We start from the raw sequence: 17,110 nt of genomic DNA on the forward strand, positions 1-17,110 counted from the left end.
GTACGCCGCCTGTGTGCCCATTTTAGAAAGTCAGCTACAGCTTCTGCCGCCCTTGCAGTGTTTCAGCAGCGTTTGCAGCTTCCGGCTCACAGACAGGTGTGTGATGTCCCCATGCATTGGAACTCTACACTGCAGATGTTGGGAAGGATTTGTGAGCAGAAGATGGCAGTTGTTGAGTACCAGCATCAACAAGGCCGTCGGTATTCAGTTCAGACTCCACACATAAGACCTCAGGAGTGGACATGGATGTCAGACATATGTACCATCCTCCAAAACTTTGAGGACTCCACCAAGATGGTGAGCGGCGATGACTCCATAATTAGCGTCACCATCCCGCTTCTCTGTCTTCTGAAACGCTCTCTGCTCACAATCAAAGAGGATGCATTGCAGGCGGAGCACGATGAGATGGAGCAAGGAACCATACAGGGTGATTACACACAGCCAAGCCTCATCTCATCCCAACGTGGATTGGGTGACAATGAGGAAGAGGAGGAGGAGGAAGGACAGGAGCTAGTTTCATGCACTATAGACGGTACTACCTGCACAAGTGTCATACCGTCTGTTCAGCATGGATGGCCAGAGGACAGAGAGGAGGAGGAGAGCATGGTCAGACATCTTCTTGGTGAGGACATGGAAGTTTTGCCTGTTAGTAGTCTGGAACGCATAGCCGAGTTAATGTTACGCTGCCTTTCCCATGACCCTCGCATTCTCAAAATTTTGGGTGACAGTCATTACTCTTTGGTGACACTTATAGACCCAAGCTACAAGGAGAACTTTATATCTTATTCCTGAGGTGGACAGGTCTACAAAAATGGGGCTGTACCAGAAGGCCCTTGTTGTGAACTATTAAAAAAATTCCCATCTGAAAACGCTGGTGGCAGAGGGCACACTTCGTTGGACAACCAAGGAGTACAGGCGAGAGAGACACAACTTCAATCCAGCAGAGGCAAGGGAACACTGTCAAAGTTCTGGGAGAGTTTTCTCAGACCCTCCCATCGGACAGGCCCTGAGGCGCGGGGTACTCTCACAAGGTGTGCAAAGTTCGGGAAGATGCTGAGGGAGTACCTTGCCGACCGTACCAACGTCCTCTGTGATTCCGCTGTGCCTTATAATTATTGGGTATCCATGCTGTATACGTAGAATGAACTGTCTCTCTATGCCTTGGAGTTCCTGGTCTGCCCTGCCGCCAGCGTTTTATCAAAGCTGGTCTTTAGTGCCGCTGGTGGAATTATACCTGATAAGCGCATCCGCCTCTCAACTGAAAATGCTGACAGGCTGACTCTTATAAAAATGAACAAGGGCTGGATTGGGCCAGACTTCTCAACACCACTGAATGATAGCAGCGTAACATAAACTCAAATCCAGTGTCTTTTCTTGGGAGGTGTATTCCCATGCACCTTTTCACACCCACACATGGGTATACGCTTCCTGATTTAGGCTATTTGGTCTTGTCCTCCTCCTTCTCCTCATCCTCATCCACCATATCACCAGGGTGACCGTGGTCCGTGATGCAACACCCACCTAATTTTTTTAAAGGGTGTTTATGATGCCCGTAAAAATATTTTTTTATACAGTATGTTCATGTATACCCCCAGGGGTAAATGTTTGTCAGCCCATACACTTAGAGCATGGGCATTACAAGTGTAGGAGGCCCTCTCCTTTCTAATGGGAACATGTCGTACCTTGTTACTGTGGCCCTGCTCTATGTGTCTTTAAATTCTTAGTGGGTTTTTTCCCAAATTTTGGCAGCCCTTGCAGTCACAGCATGGGCATTACCACTATAGGAGACCCGCTCCTTTATAATGGGAACATTTTTTTACTGAGACCCTCCTCTATGTCTCTTCAAATAACAGTTTAGGAGACCCACTTGTTAATAATGGGAACAACAAAGCATAGCCGGCTGATGGCTCTCTAACAATAGCTAGGGCCGACTACTGGCCTTTTAAGAATAGTAAGGTCCATGTGATGTCCCTATAAAAATAGACTTTATGACTTTCAGAGTCCCTCCATCATAAATAAAACAGGATGTGTCTGATGATGTGTCACACACCACATTGCCAGATAAGGTTGTAAAATGTTAAAATGACATTTCCCGGTGAATGCAGTTGTCTTAAAAAAAAAAGCGTAAAAAAAAAAAACAATAGGATCTTTCTTTAGTATAAAAAAGTGTCACCAATTTAACAACAATGTAATCACATTGTTCAGCTCATGCACCTCCTCCTCCATCTCCGAAATGACCACATCAGTCACAAGCTGACAGCACTGCAGCACTGCCTTGGCCAAGCGGCAACAGGCTGTGCTGAAGATAACATGCTTAATGCCTAATTGACAAACCGCCCAGCGCTGCAGAGTTGTTGAAAGCTGTAACACAGCAGCCTGATCTGTGGCTCTCACCGCTGAGCATACAGCCAGGCATGGTCATGTGTGACAATGGGCGGAACCTGGTGACGGAGAAATGACAGCTGGGGTAGATAAGGTTTCTCTCTATGCCAGTCCTTTCATTGAGCTAAAGAATATGGCTGTGGTGAAATACAACTCCCACTGAGAAGCTGTTTCAGATTGAAAAACATTGTGCCCAGCAGAGGATTTGATTCTGAGGGCTAACCTTTCTCCCCCGCTCAAGAGCCCTGTAGCAGCTGCAAAGTTAGTGCTATCATGAACTCTCCTGATGTAGAAGCCAGGGCACACCAGAGGATTCTCTGGTGGGACCGTCCAACCCTGCCGAGAAGCAGTCCTGGCTAAGAAAAGTGTGTGGAAAGCTTCTCGGACACTCTATGGCTGCTTTTTTACTGAGGAGGAAACACACGTAAACACGGGGAGAACATATAAAGTCCTTGCAGATATTGTCCTTGCTGGGATTTCAACCCAGATCCCAGAGCTGCAAGTCTTCAGTGCAAACCACTGATCCAATGTGCTGCCATTCACACTCTAATATCTAACAGGCTGGAGAAACTTGCATCTATTGCCACTCTATCTTCAGCTCCTTTGTGAGAAAATGTATTTGGGCAGCCACTCAGTCTACCAAATAAAATTCTTGAGAAGAGAATTGGGGATGTCATCGCTACTGGTACTGGGGGTAGTGCTAATACCATGGTGTCATACCATAGTTTGCTGGAAATATTCCAGGCTGGTAGGAGGCAAGCAAATTATCACAGAAAAGTACCAGCAGTAATGTTCAGGGACCAGCGCTTGTAGTAGACGGAGACAACACTGGGAGAAATAGTGATGGCTGGGGACTGAGTATGGACACGAGGCATGAGGCATGTGGTTGTGAAAAGCTTCTGCCTCCACGAGCCTAAAAGGCCACATTTCAAGAGAAAGCAACTTTACAGGACTTCCTGTGAGAAATGACACGCAGGGTAGATAGAGTTTCCCTCTATGCCAGTCCTTTCACCGAGCTAAATACAACGGTCAGCAAAAAAAAGTTGTGGACTGGCTCCGTACCGTCCCTGGCCACATTCACCTGTCCACGTGTTTGTGGTTAGGCGGTCCTTCCCAGTAAGTGCACTGGGGAGGGCACGGGTAATGTTGTGGGACCCGTGCTTGTGGAAGGAGGAGGAGGAGATATCGGGAAATATAGTGGCGGCTGGGGACCGAGTATAGACACCCGGCCGCCGCTGGAATGAGGTTGTGAAAATCTTCCACCTCCACGAGCTTAAAAGGCCATATTTCAAGTGCAAAAAGCTGCCCAGAAATCTGGCTGTTAAGTGTTGCGGCCTGTGGGTGGGTGGCTGGCTGCATACTTGCACTTGCATTCCAAGTAACAGAAAACTAAGCAGATGGTGGCCTCTATCATCATCATGGCCTCACCTCGGCACTATGAACTCTGATGAAGGAGAAGCCAGGGCCCGCTGGAGGAGTCTCCGGTTCTCTGGTGGGCCCGTCCAACCCTGATGAAAAGCAGCCCTGGCTAAGAAAAGTGTGGGGGGAAGGTTCCCGGACACTCTATGGCTGCTTTTTTAATGTGGATCGGCCATGCTTATGCATGTTATTTCTCAAACCGCATTACAAATCAAGTCATTGTCCAACTCTGTATTCAAGAAATTAAATGCGCAAAGAAAGATGTGTGTGTGTGTCAAAGCACCACCGACAAGGGCGAGTTGATGTTGGACAGGCTGCCATTGCTTCTGCAACAAGCTGCATTACAGGACTTCCTGTGAGAAATGGCATGCAGGGTAGATAGGGTTTCCCTCTATGCCAGTCCTTTCACCGAGCTAAATACAACTGTCAGCAAAAAAAGTTGAGGACTGGCTCCGTACCGTCCCTGGCCACATTCACCTGTCCACGTGTTTGTGGTTAGGCGGTCCTTCCCAGTAAGTGTACTGGGGAGGGCACGGGTAATGTTGTGGGACCCGTGCTTGTGGAAGGCGGAGGCAATACCGGGAAATATAGTGGCGGCTGGGGACAGAGTATGGACACCCGGCTGCCGCCGGCATGAGGTTATGAAAAGCTTCTGCCTCTACAAGCCTAAAAGGCCACATTTCAAGTGCAAGCAGTTGTCAAAAACTTGGCAGTATAGTCTGCCTGCATACTTTTGCTTGCATTTCAAGGAATGGGGTAGGGACAACTGAACGCTGCAGTGGGACAAGGACATGGACGGTGATTGTTGCAAGTCTGCAATGACAGGTTCATGGCGGGAGGCATGTTCGCATGCGCCAAGGATCACTTATGATGGGCACACTTTTAGGCAGTGACCTGGGAGTCAGAGATGCTTCCAGAGGTCTTCCCCATGCTGTTCCCATAACTTTTCAGCACTGTATGCATGTGTCTGATGATGTGTCACACACCACATTGCAAGATAAGGTTGTAAAATGTTAAAATGACATTTCCTGGTGAATGCATTTATCTTGGTTGAAAGCAATGCAAAAGTGCAAAAACGCATCAAAAACACTACGTGTGAACATAACCCAAGGTGTGGAGGAGTATTTTTATTTTTGGTTATTTATTTTGCTTTATATACATTGTACATGTCATGGAAGCGATGATCCTTAACATATTTCCCAGGAAAATCCATTTTGGTTTCATTTTTGTATGTTTTATTGTGAGTCTGTAAAAGTGGCTTAATACCTCTGACAATGTTGTTGACAGCAGTGACCTGGGAGTCAGAAATGCTTCCAGGGGTCTTCCCCATGCTGTCCCCATGTCATTTGAGCACTGTTCCCATAGATTTGGGCAATTTTTAGGCCCTCTGCAGACCACCGGGGGGAGCTGCCTGAAAAATGCTCGAGTTTCCCATAGACTTACATTGGGCTCGTTGATTGGGTCGAGCACCCGAGTATTCCAATTTGCTCGACCTGAGCAACGAGTACCCGAGCATTTTAGTGCTCGCTCATCATTATGAATGACCATAGAGCCAATGGGAGGTCGTTCACCATATATTCACCCCAGGGTGTGGTCTGGGGTTTAAACAGACAGCCTGCTAAGGCATTCAGTGTTCAGTAGGGTGTGGTAAAGCGACTTGCTTGGCTCTCCCAAAGGCAAACATGGGACACACATCTCAGGTTAACTTCCTGCTGGTTTTTCTTGTGTGGCATAAACTCCAGCAGCATCCTATAAAAATAAACAGGCCCTCTCGGGGTTAACGGGGAAAAAAAAGATAAAATATACCAGAGCCCATTAGCAAGCAAGGCTTTGCCCGCTCCGGGTAGCACCGTGAAATCTGACCAAACACCAGTCCTCTGGTGTTGCTCTCTGGCTTCACCCAAACACAGGCTAGAGACTTCACTCTCCAGACCATACACCACAGAGAAAAAAAAACAGTGACTGAGCATTTAACCTTGCTTAGCCACACCCTGAGGGGAGGTAGTGTGAATGGCTTCCCACCCCCTTTGCTATTCACAAAAAACGACACCCTTTAAGTGAGTTAACGCCAGCATATAACATGCTGCCAGAAAGTTTGTAGGTTTCAATTCACATAGGCTAGCAAACGGCATGACACATACCTCCCCTCGTATATCATACCAGTGACTCTGTCACAAGGGCTAGAGAGAGAAACGCCAGTGCTTTGTGTCCTGATAAAGAAAAGCTGAACAGTGTGTGAATTGCTAACCCTGTGCGGGCAGACCCCACAGGCCTCTGGACTATGCTATCTATTTTTTTTTCTTTTGTTTACCCCTTTATTCCAAGAAAGGCCTGTTTGTTTTGATGGACTTGACATTGGTTTATGCCGTGCCTTAATAAACCACTGAGAAATTTAAAACAACAGCATTCCTGTGCCTACCTCCATGTGCAGGTGAGGGAGCCGAGACACCACTATATACATATGTGTGTGTGTATATATATATATATATATATATATATATATACAGTACAGACCAAAAGTTTGGACACACCTTCTCATTTAAAGATTTTTCTGTATTTTCATAACTATGAAAATTGTACATTCACACTGAAGGCATCAAAACTATGAATTAACACATGTGGAATTATATACTTAACAAAAAAGTGTGAAACAAGTGAAAATATGTCTTATATTCTAGGGTCTTCAAAGTAGCCACCTTTTGCTTTGATGACTGCTTTGCACACTCTTGGCATTCTCTTGATGAGCTTGAAGAGGTAGTCACCGGAAATGGTCTTCCAACAATCTTGAAGGAGTTCCCAGAGATGCTTACCACTTGTTGACCCTTTTGCCTTCACTCTGCGGTCCAGCTCACCCCAAACCATCTCGATTGGGTTCAGGTCTGGTGACTGTGGAGGCCAGGTCATCTGGCGTAGCACCCCATCACTCTCCTTCTTGGTCAAATAGCCCTTACACAGCCTGGAGGTGTGTTTGGGGTCATTGTCCTGTTTAAAAATAAATGATGGTCCAACTAAACGCAAAACGGATGGAATAGCATGCTGCTGCAAGATGCTGTGGTAGCCATGCTGGTTCAGTATGCCTTCAATTTTGAATAAATCCCCAACAGTGTCACCAGCAAAGCACCCCCACACCATCACACCTCCTCGTCCATGCTTCACGGTGGGAACCAGGCATGTAGAGTCCATCCGTTCACCTTTTCTGCGTTGCACAAAGACACCGGTGGTTGGAACCAAAGATCTCAAATTTGGACTCATCAGACCAAAGCACAGATTTCCACTGGTCTAATGTCCATTCCTTGTGTTCTTTAGCCCAAACAAGTCTCTTCTGCTTGTTGCCTGTCCTTAGCAGTGGTTTCCTAGCAGCTATTTTACCATGAAGGCCTGCTGCACAAAGTCTCCTCTTAACAGTTGTTGAAGAGATGTGTCTGCTGCTAGAATTCTTTGTGTCATTGACCTGGTCTCTAATCTGAGATGCTGTTAACCTGCGATTTCTGAGGCTGGTGACTCGGATAAACTTATCCTCAGAAGTAGAGGTGACTCTTGGTCTTCCTTTCCTGGGGCAGTCCTCATGTCAGCCAGTTTCTTTATAGCGCTTGATGGTTTTTGCAACTGCACTTGGGGACACTTTCAAAGTTTTCCCAATTTTTCGGACTGACTGACCTTCATTTCTTAAAGTAATGATGGCCACTCGTTTTTCTTTATTTAGCTGCTTTTTTCTTGCCATAATACAAATTCTAACAGTCTATTCAGTAGGACTATCAGCTGTGTATCCACCAGACTTCTGCACAACACAACTGATGGTCCCAACCCCATTTATAAGGCAAGAAATCCCACTTATTAAACCTGACAGGGCACACCTGTGAAGTGGAAACCATTTCCGGTGACTACCTCTTGAAGCTCATCAAGAGAATGCCAAGAGTGTGCAAAGCAGTCATCAAAGCAAAAGGTGGCTACTTTGAAGAACCTAGAATATAAGACATATTTTCAGTTGTTTCACACTTTTTTGTTAAGTATATAATTCCACATGTGTTAATTCATAGTTTTGATGCCTTCAGTGTGTGTGTATGTGTATATATATTGTGGGGTTCAGTACTCACTTAGCCGCGTTAGAGGTATGCATTTGTTAAAAAAATGAGAAATCGCTGGTCAACTTTTAACCCTTATAGCTCCCTAACAAAAAAAAATGTTGGCTCCAAAATTGTGCAGATTTAAAGTAGGCATGTTGTAAATGTTATTTACTAACTACTTTGTGTGACATATCTCTCTGATTTTTGCCAAATTTCTGATTTTTTCACAGATGAACGCAAGTGATATCGAAGAAAGTTTACCACTATCATGAAGTACAATATGTCCCAAAAAAAGCAATCTCAGAGTCCTGGGGATCCGTTGAAGCGTTCCAAAGTAATTACCTCATAAAGTAACAGTGATCAGAATGGTAAAAATTGGCCCAGTCATTAACGTGCAAACCACCGGCGGGGATAAAGGGAATCTGCAGGATCAAGCCCCCTAAGCAGTCTATATTAGAATGCAAGACAAACAAACGTGGCAGAATTTATGAAGAACTTACCATTTTGAGACAGTATAGCAAACTTGGTGTAGCTTTTACTTAATTCTTGTAAGTTTGATTCAATATTTTCATTTTCAATGTCAATATCAAGTCTGCCTTTGATTTCCTTTTTCATTCCATCAAGTTCTCTTAAGCACAATTTCAGTTTGTGCATTTCAAAATCATATTCTGTAATGTAACACAAAATTTCTTTTAAGTATACTAAGATTTTAAATGTACATGATTGTTCATTTTATTATTTTAAAAAAATTAAATAACTTTACATTTGCAGTTTAAAAAGATTGTGTACTTTTTAGCATGTTAAATTTACAATTTAAAGAATGACACAAATGCAATGTTTCATTAACTAACACCTCGTTATACAACATTTTTTAACTTGTTGAACGTCCAGTTTGAAAACTTTGGGCATGATTATGTAGTATGATCTCCTTTTGCAGGTACAGCAATTTTCTAAGTGTGTATTTTGGGAATTTATTCCCCTTCTTCCAAAAAAACATGTGAGGTTAGACCAAAAAATTTTGCTCACAGTGGGTGCTCCAGTTCATCTCAAAGTAGTTAATGCGCTTAGTTCAAGGCCTCGTTATAGGCTGATCAAGTTCCTTAGTTGTAGGGTGGGCAATCAATCAAAATTTGGTATTATCAGCAGATAGAGTGTATGTTAAAATATAACTTTTAATGGGATATTGTTAAAAAACGGGGACTCAAAACAACATATAAACAGACATTGTACAATAAATAGCCCATGAATCCTCATAGGTGTAGCCCCTGTCAAAAAGATAGGGAGAAGTCCAAAGACACAACCAAAATTGATCAACACAGCAATCAAAATAGGAGATAATGATCTCACCATGTGGTTGTCTTATGCAGGTTGCTGAAATCCAGGAAATTACCAGATATTGTGAAAGCTGGAAGGGGTCAGGTAGTGAGGGGGCCATATATAAATAATGCCACACAAAACCCCTAAAGACACCCAAAGTGACCTGGAAACACAATGGTGCCCTAAAGTAACCCCTCCCGATGTGTTTCCTCCTAATACTTATCAGGGGAGATGGGGTGATTATTCTGGCCCAAACGGGGGCTAGGGCTCAATGGTTTGCCACTCAGGACTATCGGGCAGAAGTACCAGGTACTTGACGACATCCGGGTCACCAGATATCAGGAAGTTAGGTAGATCATGCTCAGTGCACGTTCTATCTAAATTGTGTCTGCAGGACTGACAGCCTGCATAGCATAGGAGATGCTGCTGCATCTCTATTCTGTGCAAGCGATCAGCCTGCAAAAAATGAAAGTCCCATAGTGGGACAAAGTGTAAAAGTACAAAAAAGTGTCAGAAAGTGAAAAAAAATTGTAAAAATATTTTAAAAAAATGAAAAAATAATCCAAAAAAATAAAAATATACTGTACTTATAAATAAATATTAGTGATGAGTGAGCACTAAAATGCTCGGGTACTCGTTGCTCGGGTCGAGCAAATTGGAATACTCGAGTGCTCGACCCAAGCAACTAGCCCAATGTAAGTCTATGGGAAACTCGAGCATTTTTCAGGCGGCTTCCCCCAGCGGTCTGCAGAGTTGCCTAAAAATTGCCCAAATCGATGGGAACAGTGCTCAAATGACATGGGGACAGCATGGGGAAGACCCCTGGAAGCATTTCTGACTCCCAGGTCACTTCTGTCAACAACGTTGTTGGAGGTATTATGCCACTTTTAGGGACGCACAATAAAACATACCAAAACGAAACCAAAATGGATTTTCCTGGGAAATATGTTAAGGAACATCCTTTCCATGACATGTACAATGTATATAAAGCAAAATAAATAACCAAAAACAAAAATACTCCTCCACACCTTGGGCTATGTTCACACATAGGGTTTTTGATGCGTTTTTGCACTTTTGCATTGCTTTCAACCAAGACAAATGCATTTCTGGCCATGTGGTGTATGTCACATCATCAGGCACATGCATACAGTGCTGAAAAGACATGGGAACAGCATGGGGAAGACCTCTGGAAGCATCTCTGACTCCCAGGTCACTGCCTAAAAGTGTGCCTATCATAAGTGATCCTTGGCGCATGCGAAGATGCCTCCCGCCATGAACCTGTCATTGCAGACTTGCAACAATCACCGTCCACGTCGATGTCCCACTGCAGCGTTCAGTTGTCCCTACCCCATTCCTTGGACTGCAAGTGCAAGTATGCAAGCAGACTATACTGCCAAATTTTTGACAGCTGCTTGCACTTGAAATGTGGCCTTTTAGGCTCATGGAGGCGGAAGCTTTTCACAACCTCATGCCGGCGGCGGCAGGGTGTCCATACTTGGTCCCCAGCCGCCACTATATTTCCCGGTATCGCCTCCGCCTTCCACAAGCACGGGTCCCACAACATTACCCGTGCCCTCCCCAGTGCACTTACTCGGAAGGACATCCTAACCACAAACACGTGGACAGGTGAATGTGGCCAAGGACGGTACGGAGCCAGTCCACAACTTTTTTTGCTGACAGTTGTATTTAGCTCGGTGAAAGAACTGGCATAGAGGGAAACCCTATCTACCCTGCATCTCATTTCCCACAGGAAGTCCTGTAATGCAGCTTGTTGCAGAAGCAATGGCAGCCCGTCCAACATCAACTCGCCATTGTCAGTGGTGCTTTGACACACACACATCTTTCTTTGCGCATTTTTTTTCTTGAATACAGGGTTGGACAATGGCCTGATCTGTAATGCGGTTTGAGAAATAACATGCATAAGCATAGGCGATCCACATTTAAAAAGCAGCCATAGAGTGTCTGGGAACCTTCCCCCACAATTTTCTTAGCCAGGGCTGCTTTTCGTCAGGGTTGGACGGGCCCACCAGAGAAACGGAGACTCCTCCGGCGGGCCCTGGCTTCTCCTTCAGGTGAGTTCATAGTGCTGAGGTGAGGCCATGATGATGATAGAGGCCACCATCTGCTTAGTTTTCTGTTACTTGAAATGCAAGTGCAAGTATGCAGCCAGCCACCCACCCACAGGCTGCAACACTAAACTGCCAGATTTCTGGGCAGCTTTTTGCACTTGAAATGTGGCCTTTTAGGCTCATGGAGGCGGAAGCTTTTCACAAACACATGCCTCATGCCTCGTGTCCATACTCGGTCCCCAGCAGTCACTATTTCTCCCGGTGTTGTCTCCATCTTCTACAAGCGCCGGTCCCTGAACATTACTGCTGGTACATTTCTGTGGGAATTTGCTTGCCTCCTACCAGCCTGGAATATTTCCAGCAAGCTATGGTACAACGCCATAGCATTAGCACTGCCCCCAGTACCAGTAGCGAAGCCACCCCAATTTCCTTCTTAGGAATTTTATTTGTTAGACCGAGTGGCTGCCCAAATACATTTTCTCACAAAGGAGCTGAAGATAGACTGGCAGTAGGTGCAAGTTTCTACAGCCTGTTAGATATTAGATGGTGAACGGCAGCACATTGGATCAGTGGTTAGCACTGAACCCTTGCAGCACTGGGATCCTGGGTTCAAATCCCAGCAAGGACAACATCTGCAAGGACTTTGTATGTTCTCCCCGTGTTTGCGTGTGTTTCCTCCTCAGTAAAAAAGCAACAATAGAGTGTCCGAGAACCTTTCCACACACTTTTCTTAGCCAGGACTGCTTCTCGTCAGGGTTAGACGGTCCCACCAGAGAATCCTCTGGTGTGCTTTGGCTTCTACCTCAGGAGAGTTCATGATAGCGCTAACTTTGCAGTTGCCTTGGGGCTCCTGAGCAGGTAAGAAGGGTTAGCCCTCAGAATCAAATCCTCTGGTGGGCCCAATGTTTTTCAATCTGAAACAGCTTCTCAGTGGGAGTTGTATTTCACCACAGCCATATTCTTTAGCTCGGCGAAAGGACTGGCATAGAGGGAAACCGTATCTACCCCGGCTGTCATTTCTCCGTCACCAGGTTCCCCCCATTGTCACACACGACCATGCTTTGCTGTATGTTCAGCGGTGAGAGACACAGATCAGGCTGCTTGTTACAGCTTTCAACAACTCTGAAGCGCTGGGCGGTTTGTCAATTAGGCATTAAGCATGTCATCTTCAGCACAGCCTGTTGCCGCTTGGCCAAGGCAGTGCTGCAGTGCTGTCAGCTTGTGACTGATGTGGTCATTTCGGAGATGGAGGTGGAGGTGCATGAGCTGATCAATGTGATTACATTGTTGTTAATTTTGTGACGCTGTTTTTTATACTAAAGAAAGATCCTATTGTTTTTTTTTTTTATGTTTTTTTTTTTTTAAGACAAATGCATTCACCAGGAAATATCATTTTAACATTTTACAACCTTAGCTGGCAATGTGGTGTGTGACACATCATCAGACACATCCTGTTTTATTTATGATGGAGGGACTCTGAAAGTCATAAAGCCTATTTTTATAGGGACATCAGATGGCCCTTACTATTCTTAAAAGGCCAGCAGTCGGCCCTAGCTATTGTTAGAGAGCCATCAGCCGACAATGCTTTGTTATTCCCATTATTAACAAGTGGGTCTCCTATATGGTTATTGCATATCCAGTGACTGCAAGGGCTGGCAAAAATTTGGACGCAACCCAATACCCCTTTGAAGAGACATAGAGGAGCGTCTCCATAAAAAAAATGTTGCCATTATAAAGGAGCGGGTCTCCTATAGTGGTAATGCCCATGCTGTGACTGCAAGGGCTGCCAAAATTTGGGAAAAACTCCACTAAGAATTTAAAGACACACAGAGCAGGGCCACAGTAACAAGGTACGACATACAGTACAGACCAAAAGTTTGGACACACATTCTCATTTAAAGATTTTTCTGTATTTTCATGACTATGAAAATTGTACCTTCACACTGAAGGCATCAAAACTATGAATTAACACATGTGGAATTATATACTTAACAAAAAAGTGTGAAACAACTGAAAATATGTCTTATATTCTAGGTTCTTCAAAGTAGCCACCTTTTGCTTTGATGACTGCTTTGCACACTCTTGGCATTCTCTTGATGAGCTTCAAGAGGTAGTCACTGGAAATGGTTTTCACTTCTCAGGTGTGCCCTGTCAGGTTTAATAAGTGGGATTTCTTGCCTTATAAATTGGGTTGGGACCATCAGTTGTGTTGTGCAGAAGTCAGGTGGATACACAGCTGATAGTCCTACTGAATAGACTGTTAGAATTTGTATTATGGCAAGAAAAAAGCAGCTAAGTAAAGAAAAATGAGTGGCCATCATTACTTTAAGAAATGAAGGTCAGTCAGTCCGAAAAATTGGGCAAACTTTGAAAGTGTCCCCAAGTGCAGTTGCAAAAACAATCAAGCGCTACAAAGAAACTGGCTCACATGAGGACCGCCCCAGGAAAGGAAGACCAAGAGTCACCTCTGCTTCTGAGGATAAGTTTATCCGAGTCACCAGCCTCAGAAATCGCAGGTTAACAGCAGCTCAGTTTAGAGACCAGGTCAATGCCACACAGAGTTCTAGCAGCAGACACATCTCTACAACAACTGTTAAGAAGAGACTTTGTGCAGCAGGCCTTCATGGTAAAATAGCTGCTAGGAAACCACTGCTAAGGACAGGCAACAAGCAGAAGAGACTTGTTTGGGCTAAAGAACACAAGGAATGGACATTAGACCAATGGAAATCTGTGCTTTGGTCTGATGAGTCCAAATTTGAGATCTTTGGTTCCAACTACCGTGTCTTTGTGCGACTTTGAAAAGGTGAACGGATGGACTCTACATGCCTGGTTCCCACCGTGAAGCATGGAGGAGGTGTGATGGTGTGGGGGTGCTTTGCTGGTGACACTGTTGGGGATTTATTCAAAATTGAAGGCATACTGAACCAGCATGGCTAGCACAGCATCTTGCAGCGGCATGCTATTCCATCCGGTTTGCATTTAGTTGGACCATCATTTATTTTTCAACAGGACAATGACCCCAAACACACCTCCAGGCTGTGTAAGGGCTATTTGACCAAGAAGGAGAGTGATGGGGTGCTACACCAGATGACCTGGCCTTCACAGTCACCAGACCTGAACCCAATCGAGATGGTTTGGGGTGAGCTGGACCGCAGAGTGAAGGCAAAAGCACCAACAAGTGCTAAGCATCTCTGGGAACTCCTTCAAGATTGTTGGAAGACCATTTCCGGTGACTACCTCTTGAAGCTCATCAAGAGAATGCCAAGAGTGTGCAAAGCAGTCATCAAAGCAAAAAGTGGCTACTTTGTAGAACCTAGAATATAAGACATATTTTCAGTTGTTTTACAGTTTTTTGTTAAGTATATAATTCCACATGTGTTAATTCATAGTTTTGATGCCTTCAGTGTGAATGTACAATTTTCATAGTAATGAAAATACAGAAAAAGCTTTAAATGAGAAGGTGTGTCCAAACTTTTGGTCTGTACTGTATTCCCATTAGAAATGAGAGGGTCTGCTATACAGTTATAGGGTATGCAGTGAGTAAAACGGCTGACAATTTTAGGAAAAACCCCACAAAGAATTTAAAGACACACGGAGCAGGGCCACAGTAACAAGGTACGACATGTTCCCATTAGAAAGGAGAGAGTCTGCTATACAGTTATAAGGTATGCAGTGAGTCCAACGGCTGACAATTTTAGAAAAAAAAACACTAAGAATTTAAAGACACATGGAGGAAGGCCACAGTAACAAGTACAACATGTTCCCATTAGAAAGGAGAGAGTCTGCTATACAGTTATAGGGTATGCAGTGAGTCCAACGGCTGACAATTTTAGGAGAAACCCCACTAAGAGTTTAAAGAGACATAGAGCAGGGCCACAGTAACGACAAATTCCCATTAGAAAGGAGAGAGTCTCCCATAGTGTTGGCCTATGCAGTGAATGCAAGGGCTGCCAAAAATTTGGAGGCACTTCAATGCCCCTTGGAAGAGACGTGGAGGAGGGCCTCATAAAAAAATGTTACCATTAGAAAGGAGCGGGCCTCCTATACTTGTAATGCCCATGCACTAAGTGTATGGGCTGAAAACATTTACCCCTGGGGGGTTTACATGAACATACTGTATAAAAAAATATTTTTACGGGCATGGTGTTGAGAAGTCTGGCCCAATCCAGCCCTTATTCATTTATATAAGAGTCAGCCTGTCAGCATTTTCAGTTGACAGGCGGATGCTCTTATCAGTTATAATTCCACCAGCGGCACTAAAAACCCGCTCTGATAAAACGCTGGCAGCAGGGCAGGCCATTACCTCCAAGGCATAGAGAGCCAGTACATTCCACGTATCCTGCTTGGATACCCAATAATTATAAGGCACGGCGGAATCACAGAAGATGTTGGTACGGTCGGCAAGGTACTCCCTCAGCATCTTCCCAAACTTTGTACTCCTTGTGAGAGGACCCCGCGCCTCAGGGCCTGTCCGATAGGAGGTTCTGAGAAAACTCTCCCAGAACTTTGACAGTGTTCCCCTGCCTCTGCTGGATTGAAGTTGTGTCTCTCTCGCCTGTACTCCTTGGTTGTCCAACGAAGTGTGCCCTCTGCCGCCAGCGTTTTCAGATGGGAATTTTTTTAATAGTTCCGCAAAAAAGGCCTTCTGGTACAGCCCCATTTTTGTAGACCTGTGTTATGCTGGCGTGTCCTTTAATAAAATAAAATAAAACTTAAAGGACACGTCGGAGTCCACCGGATTGCAGAGGAGCTACAGCAGCTGAGTCCCAGAGGAATGTTCAGCTAAGCACAGAGAAAGAAATTAACTAGTGTGTTGTGTGCACACACCAGTGGTACCTAAGCAAAGTACAATGCTGGGAGTTAGCAACACTCCAGAAACGAAACTAATAAACTTCTGGACTGCAAGACACCGCTGTGCAGTGCAGGAAAGATATGGCAGCATGAAAACGCCTGAGCACTAGATGGCGGCGTATAGAGCAGCATATAGCTGCAGACCAGGAACCTAAGTACCTAAAGAGGTGGAGCATCTCTGCAGCACCCAACACATGGGTGGAAAAGCGGCAGTGTGACCACACATACAATGGCGGAGCCCTGGAATGCTGGATCAGTAGCGAGGACGCCTCCGTGTCGTGGACACCAACCGGTGAACCGACACAGTAGAGCGTGCTGCTCACAGCATTCCCCTAGCCCTAATTGATGGCTAGGATGACTAGGGAGCACACAGCAGGAACCCTTGACAAAGACTCGCACACACTGCATTTACTGCCAGAGACCTCACCCCAGGTTAGAAAGAGATAGACTATCCACCGGGGCGGAGCCCACGGAGCCCTTAAATACACCAGAGACACCCCCAGCCCCCCAGGACAACCAACCACACTGTGCCAGTCAGCAGGGGGCGTGGCTTAGCGGCACATGGCGGCAAGGGGGCGTGGCATAGCTACACATGAACGCAATGGGGCGTGGCTTAGCGGCACATGGACACAAGGGGTGTGGCTTAGCGGCACATGACAGCAAGGGGCGTGGCTTAGGACACATGACCGCAGGTGGTGTGGCTTAGCGACACATGCGCAGAAACAACAACCTAAATGCTGACAATTACTGACCTGCAGGAAAGGGCCTGGCCGGAAGCCTCAGGAAAGCCCTTCTCCTGCGAACCGGCCTAACAACCAGTCCGCCTCAGGAATAAGAGATATAACGTTCTCCTTGTAGCGTGGGTCTAGAAATGTCACCCAAAATTTTGAGAATGCGAGGGTCATGGGAAAGGCAGCGTAACATAAACTCAGCCATGCGTGCCAGACTACTAACAGGCAAGACTTCCATGTCCTAACCAAGAGGATGACTGACCATGCTCTTCTCCTC

At 45.3% G+C, this 17,110-nt stretch overlaps 1 protein-coding gene across 2 annotated transcripts in view; it reads right to left on the reverse strand.

Moving 5' to 3' along the window:
- Positions 1–17,110, reverse strand: part of LOC141161755 (uncharacterized) — a 1,209,981-nt gene that overhangs the window by 1,147,749 nt on the left and 45,122 nt on the right. For both annotated transcript variants that reach the window (XM_073647047.1, XM_073647037.1), the window contains exon 2: positions 8,366–8,533. In XM_073647047.1, the coding sequence (XP_073503148.1) occupies positions 8,366–8,533 (168 nt within the window). The remainder of the gene's footprint in view (positions 1–8,365; positions 8,534–17,110) is intronic.

The sequence above is a fragment of the Phyllobates terribilis genome, unplaced genomic scaffold (genome assembly GCF_046119375.1).
Source record: "Phyllobates terribilis strain yellow unplaced genomic scaffold, ASM4611937v1 Scaffold_1__5_contigs__length_1240528914, whole genome shotgun sequence".
Taxonomy (NCBI): Eukaryota; Metazoa; Chordata; class Amphibia; order Anura; family Dendrobatidae; genus Phyllobates; species Phyllobates terribilis.